The sequence below is a fragment of the Perognathus longimembris genome, chromosome 28 (genome assembly GCF_023159225.1).
Source record: "Perognathus longimembris pacificus isolate PPM17 chromosome 28, ASM2315922v1, whole genome shotgun sequence".
In the NCBI taxonomy this organism is placed as follows: domain Eukaryota; kingdom Metazoa; phylum Chordata; class Mammalia; order Rodentia; family Heteromyidae; genus Perognathus; species Perognathus longimembris.
This window is the reverse complement of record NC_063188.1, coordinates 93,211,754-93,228,894: the sequence shown is the minus strand read 5'-3', so window position 1 is coordinate 93,228,894 and position 17,141 is coordinate 93,211,754. Positions and strand designations below refer to the sequence as shown.

Sequence of the window (17,141 nt, the reverse complement as noted above, 5' to 3'; positions counted from 1 at the left end):
AATGGTAACTGTTTCATGACAGTGGAAATAATACTTCAAAATAAGTGGTTATGCAACCTGATTAGTGAGGGTCTGAGGGCTAGAGAATCAAGACTTTCTTAGTAGACAATGGAAAGAAACTGGAGATGTTTAACAATGGTGTCATATGGTAAGTAACATAAACCAGTAACACCGCAGTAAGAGCAAAGAAAGGGGTAGGAGTATTAGTGTGGAGGTGTCCTAGGCAAATAGTGCAATGATGTCTCCATGCAATGAACAGACCTGAAACCAATGTAGAAGGGTCAATGGCAAGGAATCAAATTGAACATGCTTCTTTTCCTTGCCAAAACAAAAACAAAAAAAACCACTATTCTTTTCTAGTTATAAAGAAGGAAATTCAGAAAATCTAAAGTTAACCAGTAGAAAGAAAAGAAGAAAACATGTTACTACTGTTCATCTCTTGACCAAGTCTCCCCAAGACATTTCCCAGAGCTGGAAGGAATTGGATAAATACGTGAGACAGACTGGGTTCAAAGCTAATACTGAAATGAATGATGCTCTTACAGACACAAGGAAATAACCAAGCAGGAGATATGGAGTAAGGGAGCAGGAGGTATCTGTGATAGGGAAAGGTGAAATACATTTATCTCCTCCTCTGTCCACTAGGCCCCCTGTCCTGACAAGCAAATCCAAGGAGAGAAGCTGAAGTGGGAATGGCTGCCAAATGCATCACTACAATACAGACCGAGATCACAAAGGCTCCCAGCCAGCTGTGAACGCAGCCCAGTGTTCTTTGAAGCAGAGATCATCAGTGAATAAAGGTGGCTTTTAACAGTTTTGTTTGACTTACCCTAGAAGATGACACACACACACACACACACACACATACACACACACATTTATGCATGAACATGTGCGCATATCTCACAATTAGAACTCTGACTACAACTTGACTAAGGAAAAAAACTGACAGGGAAAAAATACGTCACTGCAAGTTGTATAATGGGATATAAAAAGCAAAACTGATCAGTTATTTGTGGCCATTAGTATATATTTTTATATATATTATATGAAAGTTACTTATGCTTACACTCTGGAGTTAAAACATTTACAAAACACCATGTAAGAAAGTCTACATACAGCTAGAGGCTGGTGGCTCATGCCTATAATCCTGGCTGCTCAGGAGGCTGAGATCCAGAGGGTCAAGGTTCAAAGCTGGCCTTAACAGAAAAGTCTGCAAGACTCCCGTCTCCAAAACAACTAGCAAAAAGTTGTGCTGGAGGCCTGGTGCAAGTGATAGAGAGCCAGCCATGAACAAGGTTAAACGGGCATAAGGCTCTGAGTTCAAACCCAGGTACTCAAAGTATACATTAGTCACACTTCCAAAGGTTGTATATGAGGTGAAATGTATTTATTTCTCTACATTTACTTTACATTTACAGATAATTTGCCATCATTCTGCCAAAATAATTCAAGTAATATCTACCGCTGTATATAAGTGGGCTTATTTTATGTAAATATTCAAAGGTTATACCTAGAAAATTTCCTATGGATTCACTCTATTCTGAGGTAAAAGATTGAGTCTAATGTAGTCAAGTCTATAGCCACTTTCATTCTACAAATCTTAAGTCATTATAAATGGGATTAGACCTGACTGAGGAACTTTATAAAAGGAACAAAGCTCTTAGCACTTAAAATAAACATAAAATGCTGGGAATAATGTAGTCCTGAAAATATCTCACTTCTTTAGTGCAACCAGCATTACAATAAGAAGCCATTTTTTTTAAAGAAAAGCCATCTGGTAAAATGTATCAAAACCTATGAAAAGATCTATGTCCTTTAGACTGGTCTTCATATTCCTAGAAAATATATCCTAAGAGACAAACTTCATAGAAAAGATCTAAAGCACAAAGATGTTCACTGTAGCATTACCTACTTTACCAAAAAAAAAAAAAAAAAAAGAAACAACCTAAATGGCTATCAGTGGGAATGCTCAGGCATTGGAAAGAGTGGGTATGGAAAAGAGAGCACAGAGAAAAAGCAATGGAACAAGACAAGACAGAATAGACAAGCACTGTGTTGTGATTTGAATGTAAACACTTTCCCCCAACAAGCTCATGTATTAAAACGTAGCCTCCAGCTGGTAGCGCTATTTTAAAAAGCTCTGAAAATGTTAGGAGCTAAGCCTAGCTGGGGATGGAGGAGGTGTGTCATTAGGACTGTATCTTACATTGGTCCCTTCCTGTAGCCCTCTCCACATCCTGCCTGCCATGAAGAAACTTTTCAATCATACATTTCCACTCACATGATGGTTCTGCCCAAGTATATATATGCGGGTCAAGCAATCATGGACTGAATCATGGGACATCATGAGCCAAAATACCATGAAACAAAATAAGTTAATTTCTCCCTTAAGTTGTTCTCACAGGTATTTTGCCACCATGACAAGCAACGTAACTAACACAGTGGTAGTGTGTTGAACTACTGAAAGTTGTTAAGAAAATGCAGACCTCAAGATGTAATTATTATGACTTTGGGGTAAGCTGGGGGTATTGCTCAGTGGTTAGAGCACTTGCTTGGGACCCTCGGTTCCATCTTTAGAAATGTCCCTTTCTGCTCCACTCACCACAATATAGACCCGAGTTTGATACCCAGCACTACGGGGTTAAAAAGAAATAAGGTAAATAACTTACAAATTGGAAACAGCTCCTGACACTTGGTTCAATGTTACTGCCCCCAAAGGATGCAACTTCACCCAGCTGTCTTGGGATTTGGATAGAATCATGCAGAAGGAGGCCCAGTCTGCGCTGGTCACAAAATCCTGTTGAACTTGCCACTTGCTTGAAAAGGTCTGCAAAAGGAAGAAGAGAATTGCAACGATCAAACATAGCACTAGATGACAGCAAGTAGAACCTAAGTTCCAAGTCAATTCCAATAATATATCTCAGGAGAAATCAACATTCCTACTGAGGACTTATTTCTAAGTCATGCTAAACTGGATATATTTTTATAGACTATGTTAATCATTATGTATATATGAAGTGTGATAAATTTTAAATCAACTACAATCCTGTAAGAAATGCAAGTTTACATGGAATTTTAACACTTGAATTTTTCTGAGGCAGAAATATTCCTTTGGGAAATAATATACATGCAAACACAAACACACATACACAATATAAATAGGACTATAAAAGTTGTAGCATTAAGAGCCACACAACTAGACAAAAGCACCATCCCTTGTAAGCAGAGATCGGAAAAAATGTAGCAAAATTGGGACTTCCTTAGGGAGCCATTGGATCACTAAGCTCCTAACCCATGATGAATATGCTCACTCAGGATGTTTTCTTATTTATATATTTAGCTTCTATAATATTATCCTGTAATTGATAGAATATGCTTGCCCTTTTACTTGTTTGTTTCTTTGTTTGAACCAGTCTATCTATGTTGCCTAGGCTGGTCTGACCTCCTACTCAGCTTTCCAAGTGCTGAGATTACAGGTGTGAATCACCACACTTACCTTATATGTACCTGGAATTTGCCAATACAAAATAAATTCAATAAATACTTTCATATCCATGAGCACACTTTAAATGTTAAGAACTTAAAATATTTTCACACGATTTTAAGATGGCAATAAGAAAATCGCAACCACATGCACACATTTTTTTTACCTCCAAAACACACAGATGTTTTATATTTATGAAGTGTTTTTAAATACCCAATTTTCCCCTTCTTTTCTGGCTATACTGAATTTTCAAATACAGTATTATTGTTGTTATTATTAAGGTGTTCTACAGAGGGACTTCCATTCTACAAATGAGGTGATGAGTACAATTCTTTTCGGACAATGTCACCCTATACTGAGTTTTGAACTCAGGGCCTCATACTAGCCAGGCAGATAATCTGCTGTTGAGCCACATCCTTATCTCTTTTTTGGTTATTTTTCAGATAAGGTCTTGTGTTTTTTCCAGGGCTAGCCTGGATCTCAATCCTACTACCCATGTCTCCCCATAGGTGTGATTACAGACAAGACATGAACTACCATGCCCAGCCCTTCCATATCTTGCTTTGATATTGCTATTTTTGTTTTACCAACCTCAAAATATGTTCCTTGTTAGTGATTGCTTGAAACATCTCAAAACTCTAACACTGTAAAACATAACCGATACCAGTTATTTTACAATGTGATGGTATTATGCTACTGATCAGAAAGTAACTTTTGGGAAGAAGCTGAGGCAGAAAGAATGCTCGAGCTTGGGAGTTTCAGATCTATGTGGGCAACATGGCAGGACCTCATCCTCTTATAAACTTACCTTTTAATAAGTAACTATAGTGTTTAAAAGAGGGAAACTCAGGGAAATATCACTTTATTCAAAATTATTTTTAAAAAGTTAATAAAAGCTGTTTTCTTTGTTCCGTGGGGGAAGGGTTAGTTCTTTGGATGAAAAATTTTCAAGTCAAAAGTCCATAAAAGCAAGAGTTTAAATGGTTTGTGTATTCTTTGGCTTATTCTTCGAGAAGAAATGAGTGCTAGGACTCAGAATGGTTTTGGAGGAATTTAATCACTTTTTTTCTCTTGCTTGTTCTCAAGTTCAGCATATCTCCTCATCTCTGTGTGTGGCTAAGCCTTAGGGGACCAGGAAAAGACAAGATAGGCTAGACTTGTTTAATGTTCCCCCAGAAAAGATTTCTTATGATCATTTAAAGAAAAATAAGTAAAGACTTTCACAATGTGAATGGATGGCAATGGATCCAAGCCAGCATCTGTCCTAGTCCTCTAATATTTGCCTCTCATTAAGATTTATACTTTTCTATGCAGAAGAGCCCAATAGCTAACCAAAAGGAAATTCTGTAGGGAGGTATGTACCTTTTAAGAATAGCAAGCTACCCATCTCTCCAATAATATTATGTTAGTCACATCAAGGAATTGGATGTTTCAGTGGAACTTGCAGTAAGATGATTATAAAATAAACAATGTTCCTTGAGCATGAATGCCAGATAGTATTCTTTAAAGAAGAATCCAAAGAAGAGGCAAATACAGGGATTAAACCTTCACATTTATTTTGCTGACATACACAAAGGGGTTGGCAAATCAGACTTTATCCACTAGAAACATGTGTCTTATTCCAACATAGTCAATGTAATGTAAAATAATACTTGGACTGGAGACGCTAATCCTCATTTTCGATTTAAATACCTGCAATTTAATGTGTGACAGGATCAGTACAAACCAAATTTTATGACACTTTAAAAGCAGTTCTACATCTTAACACAAGAAACGTGCTGTCAAACAAGAACAGTGTGTCATTTCCTGTCTAGAACTAGGGTAATTAGCCAACATCAATAAAAGAATACAGAGTTAATATACATGACTTACATCTGTACTTGTCTTCCAAATGTGCTTTACACAGAGAAATGATGCCGGTTTTAAAAGACAGGACACGGATCCTCCCAGTTCGTCCCCTGTTAAGAAGAATAGAAAAAAAGTTTCATTCTACAAGAGGCTAAAAATGTCTAGGGAAAAAATAAGCTGCCTGGATATGGGAAGTGAATTGACCATTGGTTGTTAGATTGGTAAGAACTTTTCTGAGCACATTGATCTATTTGGCTCATGGCTTCAAATGCAAGGGAAATTTGAACTAGATTAAATCAATATTGACCAACTATGTAATTATTTAGGCAGTACTGGGGCTTGAACTCAAGGCCTCATGCTTCCTAAGCAGGCATTTAATCACTTGAGCTATACCCACAGTCCTCTGTTTTGGTTATAGAATCCCCCAAATTAGTAACAACTAACTGTTCTGTTCTCTTAACCCACTCACAGATGTTCATCAAATTTCCCCTTATTAAGAAGATTAATTGGGACTAGGAGTGTGGCTCAAGTGGTCAGATGCCAGCTGTGAGCAGAAAAGGCCCATCCCAACTGCAAGACCCTGAGTTCAAGCTCCAGTACTGGTGCACGTGTGCCCATGTATAGGCCTAAGCTACAGAATATAAAATATAAGCATTCATATCCCTAAAGCTCATGGTACACTATTAGAGTAACATTCAAATGTATGCTCCAAAAGGTAAATTTGTAAGTAGCCTGTTACTATATCAATGTTCTAATATACAGAAAGCTGAAATCAAGCATTTCAAAGAACAAATTTACTCACAAGCTTATTTTACCAATGGGGAAAAATAAGAATGAAAACCGCTCCATTTTGTAGAAGAATGTCTTTCAATAATTTTCCAGTTCCTTATTTTGTTATAGAAATCAACTTAGATATTGATATTTTTGGGTGAACAATATGCTCAGTTTTCAACAGTAAATTTTACTAAATCCTAAGCCAGGTACTGGTGGCTCTCACCTATAACCCTAGCTTTTCAACAGCTAAAATCTAAATATTGAGGTTAAAAGCCAGCTTTGGGCAGAAAAGTCTGTGAGAAATTTGCATCCAATTAACCAACTAGGGCAGCAGTAGAGGTGTGGCTAAAATGGAAGCATTCTAGCCTTTAGTGAAGAAAGACAAGTGAGAACACAAGGCCCTGAGTTTAAGCCTGAGTGGGGGGGGGAGGGGTGGGAGGGGCACTGGTAGCTCACACCTGTAATCCTATCTACCCAGGAGGCTGAGATCTGAGGATCATGATTCAATGCTAACCTGGGCAAGAAAGTCTGTGGGACTCTTATCTCCAATTAACTACCAGAAAACCAAAAGTGGAGCTGTGGCTCATAGTGCTAGCCATCAGCAAAAAGAGCTCAGGGACTATGCCCAGGCACTGGGTTCAAGCCCCACGACTAACAAAACAAAAAACACAAACATAACAAAAACCCCATACATACAACACTAATCCTTCAGTTAAAGAAAAATCCTGGAACCTAATACATTAACAAAACTCCTATTATAAGATTTTCTTATGTATCTTCCTCAAGTAACTCAGGTCTTCAAGGAGCTAAAGTGATTCCCCAGTAATTTTTTTAGGCAGGTAGAATGAAAGTCATGTTGAGTTTCCATTCCCATGTCATCTGCAAAGAAAATGGTGTCAAAATATATTTGAGTGTAGACCTGAATACAAATCCTTTTCCAAACAAATGTAAATGAAATCCACAATTAAAATCTAACAGGTTCAAGGACTTGATAGATTAATTATCATGAATTCAATAGCCAGGTGGTCCTGAAACTTAAAAAGCCAAAGCCTTATCCAAATAACAAAGAAAACAGTACAAATTTTAATGACGGAGGTGACAGAAGTGTACAACAAAGGCAAAGGGCAAAGTAGATATGCGATTACTTTCAGTAAAAACTTCCCAGATTTCCAATGGGAATATGTTCTCATTGATGTGTGAAATGAGGCATGTAATAATTTTGAGGTCTAAGAAGAATTCAGTGAAAATCAACACCAATTCCATTGGTTTCCTTCCTCAATTCATTAAGCTCAAGACAAAAATTAGAGCTGGATCTATTTCCTGTGTGCAATCCAAAGAAAATAAGCAACTGCTCTCTAAGAGAGAAGACAAACTGAAGTGCCAAACTGAAACTTTGGACAACCTTATTAAAACACAAAACCACAAAACAATCTTCTTTGGTTTGAAGAGATGCGTTTGCTGCAGTAAGGGCTTATTTTCATTTTGTTTGGCTCATCAGTTCATTCTCTCCTGTGAAATTCTCCCAGGTATCTGCTAAGACCATTCTAATCTGGTGACAGGTGTGCCAGCCTCTCCAGGAGCAGTCATTCCTGCCAATGACAGAGATCACTCCAAAGTGGATGGAGAAATTCCAAAATACACAGGTGAGAGAAGGAAAGTACCGTGGATACTCACTGCCTCATTCTGCTATTTGAAAAATGAGTATGTCAGGGTTTTGTTTTCAAATTTGAGAATGTTCTAGCTCTTACCTCCTAGCTTATCAAGAGAATTTTAAAATGCACAAATGATTTATCACCCAAACAAGCCATAGCATCTGTGGCCCTATTGTAATTCTACTTACACTGACACCATTCTGTAAGCTAGATTCCTTCTGATACAGCACAGACAGACAGACAGACAGACACACACACACACACACACACACACACACACAGAGCTGCTGTACTTACGTATCATAAACATTTAGTAGCCAGTTAAGACACATATCCACACAGAGAGGAACATTGACTAAATTGTTGTGCTCTTGCTCCAGGCGATCATAAATAGTGGTCAAGCAATTAATAATTTGCAGGATATCCATGGGCTGATCATTTTGCTTGAGGTTGTGCTGGTCCAATGCATCACATGCAGCTGACAGGCTCAAGAGATCCACTGCAAAAACATAGAAAATCACAAATGACTCAAAGCATAAAATTGCCCATTTACTATTCTTCCTTTTCCTTCCAGAATCATGGTTATCCCATAACCTTTACAGATACACTAAGCTAGAACTCCAGCATCTTTACTTCCTTTTTTGTTCCTGTACTAGGGCTTGAACTCAGGGCCTTAAGATCTTGCTGGCTTTTCGCTCAAGGCTGATTTTGTATGACTTGATGTATGTCTTCTTTGCTTTCAGCTTTTTGCTGCAGCTGAACTGGAGATGTGGTTCTCTAGTCTCAATGTCATTGGGTAAAGATGTAGGCAGAGACAGTTCTCTTCTCTGGAATACTGGGGTGTGAGAGTTAAGGGGAACCCCATCTAGTCTATGTGAATGGAGATATTCTCACTTGAGTGAGAAAAAAAATGTTACAGTAGATCTGGAAAGTGAACCTGACAACACTTTCTTGTATTAGAATTAGAAGAGGTCAGTTAGATTAATCTGTATGCTTAGGGTTGTGTAAACTCAATTTCTGGCTGGGCATTTAGAGTCACTGAGTGTTTCTCTCCTTGAAACAGCAGAGACCTCGGCATCTCTCTGCTGCCTTAACAACAGATGAAAAAAATGATCAACTTCTCTACAATTTTCTCTAGGCAAACAGAAAAATGCATACTCTATCCAGTATCCAGGCTTCAGACTCATTTATTTCTCTGTTCACTTTCAAGCTGTATTTTACAATGCACTTTTCAAGCTCTCAAAGAACCTTCTAAGGCTGGGGGAAGGGTGTAGTTCCTTGATCTGAGATAGCATTTAATCATATTCTAAAAGATAAAATTTAAGCAAGGTGAAACTTCAACCTTGCCCAACATCAGCAAATCACAAACTCTATTCCCAAGTGATGTGAAAAGATGCATTTCTAAAGCCAATTTATTAGCCAAATTGGAAATGCAACAACATTGGCTTTTATACCCTCTTAAACACCAAAGCTCTGGTCAGAATTCTCAGTCCTTTGGGACAAAGAATCAATGATAATTAAGTACCTCTCTCTTCTGCAATTAGGGGGAAGTGGGGCTACAATTATAAATACAACTTCAGATAAACAAATGTCATTCCAGTCAGTAAACAGTTTTCCCAATAATAAAGAATATCCATTTAAGGTTATAATGCATTTTGCTAGTAACTGGTCACAAGTTCTAATTAAATATTAAGAAAAATACAAATAATTAGCTAACATCTAGTAGGTTAGTGCCTATTACAGTACATGTTTTCCCTTCTTTTTCAGTGATGGAGCAGCCTTGGATACATGAAGGAGTCCTGATGATGGAAGCAGAAGGGACGGAGGGCCTTTTGTCTCCTCTTCCCTTTCTCCCAGCAAAACTGTGTTCCCATTGACCAGTTTCTCTATAATCTCCAAGACTACCATCCAATTTATGGACAGAAAGTCTCTAATACCTGTGTGTCTGTCTAATGCAGTACTAGGGATGGAACCTAGAGTCTTGCACACAATAGACAAGCAGTGTACCATTGAATTACACACTTAGCCACTTTTGTTTTAAAATATAGTTATGTGCTGTTTAATAAAGAGAGGACATTCTAAGAAAAAAAGGTCAGTAGGTGATTTTCATCATTGCGTAATATCACAAAATGTATTTAAACAAATGATGCTGGCTATACCATCACTAAATGGTAAAATCTAACGGGGACAGTATCATGTATGTGGACTATTATTGGCCCAAGCATTGTTATGCAGTGCAGGATTGTAATCTAAAGAAATTGTCTCTTTTCATGGAGGCTGAGATTGTTAAACTGGCAGATTGGGAAGCTGATTTGAGAACCAAGTGGCAAAATGGATGAAGAATAAAATAATATCAGTGTAATTAGGCAGGTTGGATGCTGTAAGGAGAAGGTCGAATAGGGACTGCATCAGAGACTGGAGAGGGTACAGGGATAAATGATTGAAACTTTTCTTCTCTCTTCTGTGTGCCTCACTTCCTCAGAGGGCCAATTTCTAAGTTCTGTTACTGGGAGAGAGGGATGGATTTCTCCCATATACCAACATACCCAACATTTTAAAAAATAACATATGGAAGGAAGTTATGGGTACTTTAACATTTTTCTATTTTTTTGTTACTTTGCTTTTAGTCATCATAGATATTTTGCTTTAGATTCATGGATATTAAGAACAAGTGAGCATTTTTGAACTTACTTTTTTATGAAGAGTCTAATATACTCGTGTGATGGAAACAAAGCAAAATTGCATGCATTTCATTTTACTGCGACTACTCCTATCTCTGCACAGGTGAATGGGCAACACACAGAACAGAAAATTTGGAGTATAAATAGCTCCAGAGGAGAGCAAGGCAATTGCTCTGAAATAACAGGAGTAGAAGATGACACTGTAGAGATACTGTGAAGTGTACTCTACTAACACTGGATGCACTTAAACAGAGCAACTATCCATCACTGAAGACTGAAGAACACAATTCCTCAAGATAAATATATCAAACAGAATTGTTCTTTCATGGAACAATTTTTAAAAGGCATCTATTTAGTTATACACAGTGCATGCAATAGGCCTGAAAAGATTTGAGGAAAGCAATAGGGATAATTTAAATATGACACAGATCATATACTCACTGGTCAAAATATATGTTAACAATTTGAACTAAAACTTTAAACATAATCAGTAGCTTTTCTGGAAGTTTCAACATGCAACGAGTAGACAGTTTTAAGAGACTTCTTTTGCTTCATCTAGGAATTTACATTTAAAATATATGCAACTCATAGTGTGTGTGTGTTCATATGTACGTGTGTATATATTCACTAAGTGATATTATATATAATCTTTAAGTATATGTATACATAATCTTTAAGTAGTCAATTTATAAGTACAATGCATGTTGATCGGCATCACCAGTTTCCTCATTCTCTCCCAATCAGGGATATATTTTTAAAAGCAATATTAAAAAAAAACCTAAGTACTGAAATGTGCTCTTGCTTTCTAAAATGTTAGTTGTTCTTGTGTTTTGTGGGATTGGTATGTGAACTCAAGGCCCTAAACTTGAGGCAGGTCCGCTAAGCATAAGAATCCCATGAACGTTTCCTGAGATGCTGTCTGTATCTTCTATCCTCCCACCCTCTAGATTTACTTAAGATCTTCATAAGAATGCCACAAATGATATTGAGAAAGGTGGTTTTGGTTTTTTGTTTCCTTTTGGCTTTTACGGCATCATAAACGTTTAGAACTGGAAAGCACCTTTAAAACAGTTGTGCAGTTGAGAACCTGACCAAAGTTGAGGAGACTTGCTCTGGATGTTATGGCCAAATACCTAGGTTTTCTGATTTCCCATAGAGGTACACATAGAAAGAGGGGTGAGCAGGCAGGCGGTGGCTCACACCTGTAATTCCAGCTACTCAGGAGGCTAAGACTTAGAACACTGTGATTTGAAGCCAGCCTCAGCAGAAAAGTCCATAGGACTCAATCTCCAATTATCTCCAGCAAAAACCCTGACTAGGTGTGGCTCAAGTGGTAGAGTGCCAACAGTGAGCAAAGAAGTCAAGAGAGCTCAAGGTCTTGAGTTCAAGCAAGAAAGTGGTTGCAGAAGATGTCATTCTTCAGGGACAAGTAAAGTTGATTCCTAGGGGAAAAAAGTCCCATGGTACCTACAACTTAGACACGGTGTTAATATCTGGCAATGATCAAGATTGCTGTGTGTCTGCTGACTTTTCCTATCCAGGAAGCAAAAGGTACGTCTGGTAAGGAGATTATTAATGAGATCACATCATTCTCTGGGCAGCTTTTACTTAAAGATGAAAGGCTTTCCAAGTAAATCTTTGCACTTTAGAAAAGTCAATGCATTGGGGTGGAGCTACCTACTCTGTCAGGGTTAATTCCAAAGGGTCTTGACAAAGAGAACTTTTGTTCAAATGTCTACACAACACAGTGGTCAAAACAATGAGGTGATTCACTATGTTGACATATAACCATGACTTATAGGTTAGCACCACTGTTTATTGTTAATAGTAACAATGATCATTGTGTCTGGTCATGGTGAGATCCATGAATCACCTTGGGCTTCTGGGCTGGCTACATAGGAAGAAGATGCTGTGGTTGCCCTAACTCGATATGGGAAACCTTAGCTGAAACTTTAATTTGTGCTCTTTGGTTTTCGATGTGTTTTGTGCTAACACAAGTGGTTCTTGAGCCAAGAGACAAAATGCATCATAGCATGGTTCTTATACACAGAAGACATTTGAATCTTATGCCTCATCTCTAGGAATGTGATGTAATCTGTGGCTGTGATGTGTATCGTGGGAATACAGTATCCTGTTGCTGAAATGAACTGTAGACGCATAATCAGGCGCTATAAATCATTTTTAGCAAGTGAGTTGTCATAACTTCCACTACTAGTGTAGTTAACACGAGAAATGTAAATGATTACAGGACTCCTAACTCATGCTTTGCATTACTGAGACAGAAAAAAAGATGATTCTAATAAAAGGGATAAAAATGAACTGCGGATATTGGCCACCCAAAGCTACCCTTGGTTTGAAGTAGCACCGGCTTTCAAGTTGTTTACTGATAATACAATTTCCTAGTAGAATCTGGAAATGATAGAACCTGAAAGCAAGAAGCTAATAAAATGGACTAGAAAGGAGCTGCAAACTGATGGTAAAGCTGATAAAAATGTAATCCCTTGGTTGTGCTAGTAAAAGTTAAAAATAACCTCCCTCAGTTGAGCTTCACCCTCTCTGGCCTGCAGGTGGAGTTCCAGCCACAGGAACCTGAGCAACTAGCACTTGGACAAATGGGCTACACCTGTGAGACCAATTACAATTAAAAAGATTCAAACTGCAGAGCTTCTGCAGGGCAAAGGACATAGCTCGCAAGATAAACAGAAAGCCCACAGATTGGGAGAAGATCTTTACAGGCCATACAATGGACAAAGTCCTCATATCTAAAATATATGCAGAACTAAAAAAATTACCTTCTTCCAAAACAAAACCACAAAGAACCAATAGCCCCCTCATCAAGTGGGCTAAAGACTTACAAAGAAACTTCTCTGATGAGGAAATGAGAATGGCCAAGAGACATATGAAAAAATGCTCTACATCACTGGCCATAAAAGAAATGCAAAGCAAAACAACATTGAGATTCCATCTCACCCCAGTAAGAATGTCCTATATCAAGAAAACTAACAATAATAAATGTTGGAGGAGATGTGGCCAAAAGGGAACCCTACTTCATTGTTGGTGGGAATGTAAACTGGTTCAGCCACTCTGGCAAGCGGTATGGAGATTCCTCAGAAGGCTAAACATAGAGCTCCCCTATGACCCAGCAGCCCCACTTTTGGGTATCTATCCAAAAGACCACAAACAAAATCACAGTAAAGCCACCAGTACAAGAATGTTCATCGCAGCACAATTTGTCATAGCTAGAATCTGGAACCAACCCAGATGCTCCTCAGTAGACAAATGGATCAGGAAAATGGTACATATACACAATGGAATTTTATGCCTCTATCAGAAAGAATGACATTGCCCCATTTGTAAGGAAATGGAAGGACTTGGAAAACATTATACTAAGTGAAGTGAGCCAGACCCAAAGAAACATGGACTCTATGGTCTCCCTTATTGGGAATAATTAGTACAGGTTTAGGCAAGTCACAGCAGAGGATCACAAGAGCCCAATAGCTATACCCTTATGAACACATAAGATGATGCTAAGTGTAAACGATTGTTATATCACAGTTGTATCTACTTTCAACGTCCCATCTGTATATGTAGCTTCTATTATTGATGATGTTCTTGTATCACCTTCCTGTGGTTGTACCTACACTATCTCTGTAATCTTATCTGAGTATATTGGAAACCATGTATACCGGTATTAGAACTAGGAAATTGAAAGGGAATACCAAAATTGAGAGACACAGGGTAAAAAAAGAAAAACAACTACAAAAGTTATATTACAATTTTCCTTTATCAGTACAAGACCTACTCATTCCCAGACTGGGCTACAATTTTAATATCCCAAACAAGGAATGGTGGCTATTTGTTAGCACAAGAATTCCACAGGGATCAATGTACTAGATCACCTTTTCCATACATCTTGCCTAATTGGGTGGTCACCATGAAACTTTTGTTGCCTAGAAGGCAAAATAGCCCAATTTCTTTATACTCCAATCAGGCTGTTCCTTTACCACTGGGAATAGACTATTAGCAAGCCTGGAATGTCTCATTTTGCTACCAACTACAGATGGCTAAACCCAAGGGACATACTTTAGGGGTATAGTGGGAAGGCTTTGGATTAAAATGAATAGTAGAGGCAGAAAGGTAAGATTAATGTTGATGGAAAGGTAGCCACCAAGCAGGGATTAATGGGGAAATCTAACAAAATGTTGGCATCTATATGAGCAAAGTACCTCTGTAGCTTTGACTCAGAGTCAAAGGACTCTGCTTATACCTGCTCCCCCTCTAAAGAGTTAAGAAGTGAGACAACTGGCCAAGCCACGGAGCACAATGCATGAAGAGATGAGGAATTCTGACTGTGATATGCTCTATAAGGCAATAATAAAGTGACTATGCCTTTCTAGTTTTGTTGCACAGGATATGTTAGTAAGCAACTGTGCTGGAATGTGTTCCAGACAAATGTCTTTGCAGTCAAATATGGCAAACAGTGATTTATAATCATCTCAAATGAACATGGTAGCCATTATTTGAAGATTTAAGTTAACATTGGATATATGGTAGCAGGTTTGTGTGTTCTAGGTTTCATCTATCATAATATTTTAAGTAAAAAATTGCTATCTGCTCTATTACCAGGTGTGAAAATCCCTAAGTGGGGGGACGATGAATATATGAATCACTGAGAGAGAACTAAGTTTATTTTCCTAAGATTGAAAAGTCAGAAGTTTGATGTGGATAGTAGTGGAAACTTCTGTGGCATCCCCAAACCACAGTCCATTTAGGAGTGACTACTATTCATCCGACCTTATCTTGAAAAACAAGATCACTGTGTCTCAAATTTGTTTCCAAATGAATTAATATTAAACTTGAGAAACAGCAACATGTGTGGTGGACAAAGAGCATTGAAAAACCTGAAATAAAACAAACTTAGTTAGCAAAATCAAAACCTGGCCTAGAAATATGTGGCCAGGTAGAATTTGCTGTGAGTAAGAAAAGATAAAGTGATGAAAAAGACCATTTAGTACAAGAAGAATACTTTGCAGGCGTCCATAAAGATGTCAAGCTGACAAGAATAACGAGAACATGAAATCAAGGATTACTGCAAGAGGGACCCTACAAGGTGCTTTCTCTACCATTCTTTTGTTCCTGTGCAACTCATGGATATTGAGGACATTTCAAATGACTACAGTATTTCCTCTGGGAGACAAGACCCCTATCTTTGAGGTACCAATATCTGTCAATCAACATAAACTGAAAAAGTTAATGTCTTTGAGATGTGTCCTCAAAATGGTTTTAATTCTGAAATAAGATACGTGGCTTCTAATCTATATGACAAATAATAGATGATGTAGGGGAAATTTTTTATTTTTGTAGGGGAGGTACAAAATAATTATACTGCCTCTGGGGACTCATTGTCAAGCAGCTTTTGGCTACAGGACCATGCACATTATTGTAGGTCCTGTTAGTCTTCATTAATAAGCAAATCCTACTTAATGCCAGTTTGAGTCACCAATAGTGCACTATGTACCCAGAAAGGAAGGCATTATATTTTTCACTTCCTTTGTTGCATCATTAGTAAGTTCATAAGTTTGGGTTGTTTTGTTTTTTGGTGCAAGTACTGGTGCTTGAAATCAAGGTCCTAGAGTTCTGGCTTGACTTGCTTGCTTACTTTACCACATGAACTATTCCTTCAGTTCAGCTTATTTTACTGGTTAACTGGAGTTGAAGTCTTGCAGACTTTTTGCCCTAGCTGGCTTTGGGTGAACTTCAGTCTTTCAGTTTTCAGCCTCTGGAGTAGCTAGGATTACAGGTATGAGCCACTAGCACTAAGCTAGGTCAGAAGTTTTGACTTCATTCAGGCAATTTCAGGCTGTACCAAATGTTTACAATGTGTGATTCCATTGCTGAACAGAAGCAAATTATTCTCAATTTCTTCTTGTAAGTAAATAGTCATCATATTTATCAACTGGAATTGATTTTGCCCCATGTCTTGAGCTCTCTAATTCCTCCACAGTAGTAAATTAATTTGATTTTTAAGTGTACTTTTACTCTTAAAAGTTGGCTATATTTTTTATTTTAAAAGCCACACATTCATGAAATGTCATTAGAACCACACAAGAAGAAAGAAAGGCTAAGATGATCTTCATAACTTTCACTTGGGTATTAGCCATATGATCCAATTTATACAGCTCTCTTACCAAGATTTTTTTGTCTTTCCTTTCTATCAAGCTTAATTTTCACTCTTCAAAGGCACTATGAAGTCATGTAACATTAAAACAATTACAAACTGGGGATGTTAAAGGCCAACGGTGATGCTTTTGATTTAGGTAGCAAATTCTTTTGTACTGGAAAATTGTGTTATCTGATTTTCGACAATATTAGAAATTTGGTAAGAGAATGAAAATAAACAGATCAAGTGATTAAGGGTGCAGTACATATTTTCTAAAGCATCTGTAATTCAAACTCTTCACTGGCATCATGAAATCTCTGAGATAACATCATTAATTTCCATTAATGTAAGAGTTAGTAGAAGCAAATTTTGGTAGGAAAAGCTAGCCATGACAAATTTTATTTGCCTGTACAACAAACAACAGCCCTTTATCACGGCTTTGCAGGCACAGAAATGACAAAATGCTAGAAGATAAGCCCAACCAAATACAAAATTAAGAGGAAATTCTCAAATTACCTATTGAAAAGTTCCTAAGTAAT

The 17,141-nt window shown here is 37.7% G+C and overlaps 1 protein-coding gene across 8 annotated transcripts in view; it reads right to left on the bottom strand.

Annotated features, from left to right (window-relative positions):
* Dmd (dystrophin) overlaps nt 1-17,141 on the bottom strand; it is a 1,916,788-nt gene that overhangs the window by 80,886 nt on the left and 1,818,761 nt on the right. For all 8 annotated transcript variants that reach the window (XM_048336444.1, XM_048336436.1, XM_048336438.1 and 5 more), the window contains 3 exons: nt 8,059-8,260; nt 5,360-5,445; nt 2,673-2,830 (listed from right to left, as the gene is read on the bottom strand). In XM_048336444.1, coding sequence (XP_048192401.1) covers nt 2,673-2,830; nt 5,360-5,445; nt 8,059-8,260 — 446 coding nt within the window. The remainder of the gene's footprint in view (nt 1-2,672; nt 2,831-5,359; nt 5,446-8,058; nt 8,261-17,141) is intronic.